Source organism: Pundamilia nyererei, unplaced genomic scaffold (genome assembly GCF_000239375.1).
Source record: "Pundamilia nyererei isolate P.nyererei 1_Seehausen unplaced genomic scaffold, PunNye1.0 scaffold00048, whole genome shotgun sequence".
NCBI lineage: Eukaryota > Metazoa > Chordata > Actinopteri > Cichliformes > Cichlidae > Pundamilia > Pundamilia nyererei.
In genome coordinates this window covers 2064029-2072720 of record NW_005187449.1, presented here as the reverse complement: position 1 = coordinate 2072720, position 8692 = coordinate 2064029, and the positions used below count along the sequence as shown (strand labels likewise).

At 39.5% G+C, this 8692-nt stretch overlaps 1 protein-coding gene across 2 annotated transcripts in view; it reads right to left on the bottom strand.

Annotated features, from left to right (window-relative positions):
- mei4 (meiosis-specific, MEI4 homolog (S. cerevisiae)) overlaps window positions 1-8692 on the bottom strand; it is a 74504-nt gene that overhangs the window by 36658 nt on the left and 29154 nt on the right. Inside the window, exons 4-5 of one of the 2 annotated variants that reach the window (XM_005732742.2) lie at window positions 4815-4946; window positions 3475-4404 (exon numbers count right to left, since the gene is read on the bottom strand). In XM_005732742.2, the coding sequence (XP_005732799.1) occupies window positions 4351-4404; window positions 4815-4946 (186 nt within the window). In that variant the 3' untranslated portion in view covers window positions 3475-4350. Of the gene's footprint in view, window positions 1-3474; window positions 4405-4814; window positions 4947-8692 lie in introns of those variants that run through there. The other variant, XM_005732741.1, reaches the window with a different exon arrangement.

Genomic DNA, 8692 nt, shown 5'->3' with positions numbered 1-8692 from the left:
TCCTTCCTAGTTAAATTTACCCTTTTTAATTTTTCATATTTATTTCCTATCTTATTCATAGCCTTTTCCTTTTTTGTTTTCTTTAGGTCACGAGCAGTTGTCCAAGCATTTCACTACATATCCTACTGTGTATGACTGTGTACGTGACAAATAAAATTTGAATTTGAATTTTTGATTTGTATTCTATTGTGTAGAGTGAGTTATTCTTTTTATCTTATCCTATTCCATAATTTTTCTTAATTTTTGCTGTTAAACTAGATCTAAAACCAGCCCAAACCTAAAACAAAGTCTAAAACCAGCCTAAACCCAAGATCAAAACAAAGTCTTAAACCAATCAAATCCCTAAACTACCCAAAACTAAGTTCAAAACTAGATTTAAAACCAATCCAAACCCATAATAGCTCTAAACCAGCCCAAAACCAAGATAAATCTAAAACCAGTCCAAACCCAAAACAAACCTGTCTATAAAAAGGCCCAAACGCTAGAACAAAACCAAGTCTCAAACTTGTCTAAACACAAGTTCAAAACCAAGCCTAAAGTAAAGAGAAAAACTTACCCACAACCAAAACTAGATCTTAAACTACTCCAAACCCAAGCCAAAAAGCCAAAGCTAAGTGTAAAACCAGTGCAAACCCAAGAACGTTGACCTTTAGGCTTTGTTATACAAAAGTTTACATAGATCTCTACTTCTGTGTATCACATTATTTATACACTGTATGTATTTTCAGGAAACTAAAGATGCTGGAGCATTTTAAGAACCTCACAGTTGGGGAATGACCTACATGCACAAATCAGACTAGAGCCTGTGACTGCTTTTCAATCTTCTTATCTATGACATAGTACAGTTTTCACTGAACTTTCACTGGATGTTTCTGTTTCACTAGTAAACATCCTGCAAGTCTCTGGTGAAATGTTTAAGGGGTTATGTTTTACTCTACTTACATTTAAGCCCAATAGACCTGAAATCGCTGTTGTTGAGGAGTCTGCTTGGTTCTTAAGTAAAAAGTGAAGTTAATTCCTCATGAATGCTGACAATGAGTGTCATTTACTTTTACTTTGAGTTTTTTTTGTGCACTTCACCCTTGGGGTGATTAAAAATCAGTCTGAACTCATATAGTCACTAATCCCCTACTTGGACATAGCAGTCTTACATAAAGCACTTCTCACTTTGTCCTGAGGCTTTCCATTTGGTTTTACATTAAATAAGTGGACAACTCAGCAGTTTCCCCTTGTATATAAAACTGTACAGTGTGCAAATAATGGGTTTAAAACATTTTCCTGATATAAAAAACTGGCCCGGTGTTTTCTTTTTTCCTTAGGCAAATGTATGCATTTGCTTTTTGTGCAATGAAGCAAAAGTAGGACCACAAAGCTGAGTGTTATCGCTCGAACATTTGCCGTAACTAAACACAATGGTATATTTGGGTATTACACTTCTGGCCATATAACTTCTAAAGCTATAAGGCTGTCATGTTGATAAGATGGAGGAGCATAGGTGAGACATGAAGAAAGCTGAGGCTTCCATATAAACATTTTTGGGCTCCATAACAGGGGTTGTCGTCTTCCACTGAAGGAAAAATCACCAGGAATTTGGTCAAAATTGTTTATTCTGAAGTAATGTTTAATCTGCTACAGCTTAAAATAAATGTTTGTTTATTAAAACAAAGGGAAAATGCACAGATGGTGTATGTAAGCAAGGTGATGCAGACTTTCTTTTCTTCATGTGGACCAATCTCACTGAAGGTCCATTTTGGGGCAGAAAAACTACTACAGAGTCAAAGACATCCTCTAATTTGAGTCCAGCCATCTCTACCCCAAACCACGAATACATTCTATGTGTTTTTAATAGCATACAGTGGGGCAAAAAAGTATTTAGTCAGCCACCGATTGTGCAAGTTCCCCCACCTAAAATGATGACAGAGGTCAGTAATTTGCACCAGAGGTACACTTCAACTGTGAGAGACAGAATGTGACAAAAAAATCCATGAATCCACATGGTAGGATTTGTAAAGAATTTATTGGTAAATCAGGGTGGAAAATAAGTATTTGGTCAATAACAAAAATACAACTCAATACTTTGTAACATAACCTTTGTTGGCAATAACAGAGGTCAAACGTTTACTATAGGTCTTTACCAGGTTTGCACACACAGTAGCTGGTATTTTGGCCCATTCCTCCATGCAGATCTTCTCGAGAGCAGTGATGTTTTGGGGCTGTCGCCGAGCAACACGGACTTTCAACTCCGGCCACAGATTTTCTATGGGGTTGAGGTCTGGAGACTGGCTAGGCCACTCCAGGACTTTCAAATGCTTCTTACGGAGCCACTCCTTTGTTGCCCGGGCGGTGTGTTTTGGATCATTGTCATGTTGGAAGACCCAGCCTCGTTTCATCTTCAAAGTTCTCACTGATGGAAGGAGGTTTTGGCTCAAAATCTCACGATACATGGCCCCATTCATTCTGTCCTTAACATGGATCAGTCGTCCTGTCCCCTTGGCAGAAAAACAGCCCCATAGCATGATGTTTCCACCCCCATGCTTCACAGTAGGTATGGTGTTCTTGGGATGCAACTCAGTATTCTTCTTCCTCCAAACACGACGAGTTGAGTTTATACCAAAAAGTTCTACTTTGGTTTCATCTGACCACATGACATTCTCCCAATCCTCTGCTGTATCATCCATGTGCTCTCTGGCAAACTTCAGACGGGCCTGGACATGCACTGGCTTCAGCAGCGGAACACGTCTGGCACTGCGGGATTTGATTCCCTGCCGTTGTAGTGTGTTACTGATGGTGACCTTTGTTACTTTGGTCCCAGCTCTCTGCAGGTCATTCACCAGGTCCCCCCGTGTGGTTCTGGGATCTTTGCTCACCGTTCTCATGATCATTTTGACCCCACGGGATGAGATCTTGCGTGGAGCCCCAGATCGAGGGAGATTATCAGTGATCTTGTATGTCTTCCATTTTCTGATGATTGCTCCCACAGTTGATTTTTTCACTCCAAGCTGCTTGCCTATTGTAGATTCACTCTTCCCAGTCTGGTGCAGGTCTACAATACTTTACCTGGTGTCCTTCGAAAGCTCTTTGGTCTTGGCCATGGCGGAGTTTGGAGTCTGACTGTTTGAGGCTGTGGACAGGTGTCTTTTATACAGATGATGAGTTCAAACAGGTGCCATTCATACAGGTAACGAGTGGGGGACAGAAAAGCTTCTTACAGAAGACGTTACAGGTCTGTGAGAGCCAGAGATTTTCCTTGTTTGAGGTGACCAAATACTTATTTTCCACCCTAATTTACGAATAAATTCTTTACAAATCCTACCATGTGAATTCATGGATTTTTTTTTCACATTCTGTCTCTCACAGTTGAAGTGTACCTCTGGTGCAAATTACTGACCTCTGTCATCATTTTAAGTGGGGGAACTTGCACAATCGGTGGCTGACTAAATACTTTTTTGCCCCACTGTACTTTGTTAGGAGAAGGCATTTAAAACATATTGAGGACTGCGGGCTGAAATAGTTTTCTTCTGAAGGCTGTGATTGAAGAATTGAAGGTTCAACAGAGGCAGCCATCATCATTTACTGTGAAGCAGAGCATGATTGTGTGTTTCAAATGCTGCTCTCCAGTTTTTTACATAATGGGAGCCACACAGCTCTTCCCCCGAGAGGCTGAACCACAGAGAGCTGCAGGCAAATATGGGACCGCCGTCTGCAAATACCAATCTCAATCCCATCTCTCTAGCCTTGAAAGAAAAGAGGAACAAAAGGCTTGTGAGGTGGGGAGGGATGGTCTCTGAGACATTTCCATGGACACACTGATGGCTGCCCGTGTGCTTGGAAATGTCACACTGTCATAGCAACAGGTTTAACATCCTGCTTAATTCAAGTTCGCAATTACAGGCCTCGTGCATGCACATAGGATGATAACAGGGCCGCACTTTTATGAAGGACTACCTCTTCAGAGTCTTGCTTACAGATACCCATTACTGCTAGTTTGCTGGAGACAAAGGCTTCACTGCAGCTCAAGGCTGTTTTGCATTGTCAATATCTCCAGTGAACAGTGTGTTCAGCTGTTTGTCCTCTTTAACTTGGCTCTAAAAAAATGCAGCATGGATAAATTTCTCTTTCTGGCATCGCCTGACTCTCGCGGCTCTCTCTCGAAAAGAAAAACAGGCACAAGTGAGCGTGACCGACCCTGCTGAGTGGGAGGGAAGCTCAGCAGGAGTAGTGAAGGGGGAAAATTGTCTGTATCCATTTTTTTTAAATTTTGATTTTTACACATTTCCATTTCGCAGGATCCCGGAGGCATGACACCTGCCTCTGTCTTTCACAGGAAGCAACGCCGGTCACACGCAGCTCTCACCTGGTCAGAGAAACCCACTGAGAAACTCTTGAATACGGCGGACAGGAAACCTGTAGGAAGCGGTATTGATTACGGTCTTTCAGACGCGACCGTGGCAATGAGTTGATAAGGGCAAACTGTTTGGGCCTGAAGCCTCGTACAAAGGGCGACTTTGAGGAGCAAAAAGGTCAAATAAAAAATAGATGTATGAGAGAGAGAGAGAGAGAATCTGTGGGGAAGAACAATAAAAACAAAACAAAAAAAAACAGTGAGCATGAGTCACACATTTATGATCTGAACATGGTTTTTTTTTTAAAAAAGAGCTGCAAAGCTGCAGAGATTGGGAAAATAAACCTGCAGTTTATCAGCGGGCAGCGAAGGGCGAAAGAAACAAAAGGGATCAGCATTGTCACTGAGCCAAAAATAAAGACACAGGAGAAGAGGTGGAGGAGCAGGTGTGGGGAAGGCAGCGGGTGTTTACCTGGAAGGCTTGCCAGAGCTGATCGGCCAAGGCGCCGATCTCTGAGAGGATGTGACGAACGAGCAAAGATGCTGACATGCGGCTGCTACCCAGTGCGATCACGTACTCCATCAGCTTCTCCGCAGGTTCGAGCTGAGTTTGGAAAAACACCACGATGATGCTTCCTTAGAACTTTAGAACTTAATAACACAGAACATAAAATCTGTAAATACACTGATTCTGTTTCTCAAGATTCTAAACTAATCATAAACAGAGTTTCTGCAGGATTCACCTCCAGCATCAACAGTTCATCATGATATCTAACTTTGTAAAATAAACTAAAACGTGGACATCATTTAGTGATGCATTTAACATGGATCTGTCTCCACTCACATTTTACAACAGACACAATAAATAGTTAGTTTATGAAATTAATAAAGCTTTTTCTATTGACACATGAGGAAAAGGTAGAACAATGTTTCCCAGTTCAAAATAAGCTTTCTTAATCTGATACTGGGCCTTTGTGCAGCACCTCATATCAGCCTGTGACCGGAATAAGCTGTTTTTTAACAGAGGGTTTGTCACACAGCAGCGGCACGACCAATGGCAACTCAATAACGACTTGAATTCACCAAACTTTTATGAAAAAAAAACACTGATGTAACAAAACAAAGACAACCAGAATCAGGATCAATCCTGATCAGCAGGTCACAAAAAATGCAATAAGTGAGACCTTTTCTGAATAAACCCAGCACTGCCTCTACAGGTGAGTTAGTTTTTTTTTAAATAAAGACATAAAAAAAGAGAAGAATAACATTGTTATGTTTAATGTAAAAAATGGCTCCAGTGAATGGTTCAACCTGAGCCAGAAGAAACCACTTTCACGATCTGTGATTTTTTTTTTTAAATTTAACATAATTTTTATTTAACCTTTATTTATACAAGTAATGATATTGAGTCTCATTTAAAAGAGAAACCTCTTTCAGACAAACATACTAAAGTATTGAATATTAATGGCTGTAATTGTACTTAGAGCAGGGCGATATGACCAAAAAATATTTATCACGATTTGAAAATTTGCAATAACGATATAACTGACAATATAATTACACTAGATAGAATACTTTACAACTCCACAACTTTATTAGTGCAAAAAAAGAAAACCATCAATGTATTTTCACTTAAACAGCAGCTGTTTTTTATGTGCATTAAAGTTATATAAAAATTTAACAGTGCAAATGCAAATTCCTCGCTGACAGTTTAACCAAAAGACATATCCACAGCATAACCATGTATAATATCCACAAAACGTAAAATGAGGTTATACACACACAATACGGTAATATTATGTTGAAGCACAGTACGTATCACTCCGCGAGGCTCCTGCCTACGATAGCCATAATGCTCCGACAATCCATCAAGCGGTGCGGGTTCGTATCATCAAGGGGGCACTGTCGATTTTCAGAAAAATCAAAGGATTGATTTTAAGTGTGCCGTATTTTCCAAAAAACACGGTAATAACGACGGCCTGCTAGCACGCTCTACCAAAAATAGTGCTTTGTTGTGTATCTGACGGACGAAAGCTAAACCAGTTCCACACCACTGAAGTTGCAGCATTTTTACAAACCAATTCTGGTTCATCCGTTTCAATCAACGATCTGCTTTCGCCCTTCTTATTCTCCGTTGCCGCCATGCTTTTTCCGCCATGTGCTTATGAAAACAAAGGCACTGAGCATGCGCGTTTTACCCATATTCTATCACGATATTTCATTTTCTTATCGTTGCCCAACATTATACCGGTATTACCGCGAACGGTATGATATAGCCCAGCCCTAATTGTACTTTAGGTTTATTTTATGTCACATTTATTTACTTATTTAATATTAGTTAGTTGGTTGGACACAGATTATAGAGCATATCTAACGCACATCTTCCCTTATCGTCTTTTATTTTCTGCATTATTTGACTCAGTAATGATGAATGGATTTATAAGAGATCAGGACCCTACCTATTTCAGATTTTCCTTTTATTTTTATGTGCGCCACAAAGAAATTTCTCCACACACCAACACATCCTCTGTGCTGCTCCACAGTCTCCAGACGCCTCACATTTAGAACAAACAAACACTGCCCGAAGCTCATTAACAAACTTTTTAAATTATTTCAGCTGCTGATTTAACTCCAGTCGGGAAAAAAAATCTAATTTCACTGAAAAGCTCTGCTGAGCTGAGAAAGTGCTCCGACACCGGATGACAGAGGAGCAGCCAAATATTTTTAGTCTTGAGAATATTTTAGAGCATGATTTATAGCAGCATGCTCAATATCTGACATGGAAATACTCAAGTGGAGCAAAAGTTGCTCCATTTTGTAAAATAATGCAGTTTTGTCAATGGAAAGTCCAAAAATGAATACAAAAGAATACGTTTTTTACTTCAATGATAAAACACTCAGACTTCGATCCAACTGCAGCAGAGCTTCTTTCCTTGTTTTCCTATAACTGGATGCCCCAGGTGTAGAAGCAGTCGACTCAGAAAAGCTGTTTTTAAATTCCAGATTACGCTCAGAGCGCATCCTTTGCCAAGGCTCCAGTTTTGCAAAGATGGATGGATAAACTGAACTCTAGCATTTTTCTTTTCCTTTTTTAAATCAGCCTTGTCAGTTTTCCATTGGTGGAAATCATAAAAACATCTTTATATGAAAACCCTGTGGTGTATGTGCTCTATGTGTTACATTTCCACTTTTTCATGTTAGTTCCCTTTCTGCCAAATCAAACACGTGGAGCTCCTTGCTGTGGCGACCTCTCGTAAATAAATACCAGCTGAAAATAACTTTTCTAATTATCAATTAAAATCTGTGAGTTTTGTCTGTGAAACCAAAAAGATAAATTAGTGCTTGTGTATCTAATACAGTCACAAAACATGTATTATTATGCATTATTCTGTTAAAGAAGCTGGGGTTCACCTACCTTTACTTGCATGTGTGCGGTTACTTTGATCGGTTGTGGTTTTCAACTAACGTGCATATTAGAGGAAAATGTCTTTTGTACTGTACTACTGTAGCACTAATTTAATTTTGCAGATTCATCTCATTAACATAAGTTAATAGGTTTTTACAGATTAAGTTACCCGGGAGTGTATAAAGTAATTAACACCGACTCCAATAATTCCATGTATACAGTTCTGCATAATGTGCACTTCCAGTCTGGGAATTTAAATATACTTTGACACATTTCCAGTAGGATTATTTTTGTTTCATTATTTCAGCTTTTACTTAATGATCTTTCACCTGTGGACTGGAAAAAAAATTATGCTGGTAGATCGATTCTGTGGAAAACGGGTGCCTTATATGTGATAATTAAATATTGATTTGGTGAAGATTATGTGATTTTTGTGGTTAAATACTGTGGTGGTTGGAAAGGTCGCCAAAGCAGGCTGAATGTGCGACTGAATCCATTGTGAGAAATCTGTTTTGTGAGGTTAGCTCCTGTCTGAAAGTTCTTCAGAACCTTCGATGATTGTCGTCTCCTTCGCTTTCTGCAGCATGAATATTAGAACAGACTTCAGTCACAGTCTTAAATCCTTCTGAGAATTCGCAACTCTCAAACACACGAGAATCCTGAAGGCAACAATCACTCGACACTGATTGAGGCTGACACTACGAACTTAAATGACCTCCCAACCAAACAGAAGCTGCCCGATTAAAGGTTCACAACAGAAACCAATCATACAAACTCAGATTAATATTCTCAGGTTGGGTAAAACTATGGGCTCAAAAGGTGGTCATAAATATTTTGTACTTGTAAATCAGTTTCCTTGTAAATCAGTTTCGTATGTGTAACAAAGATTTGTGTGTGTAAAAAAAATTTGCACGTGCGTAAAAAAGATTGGTGTGTGGACTTAG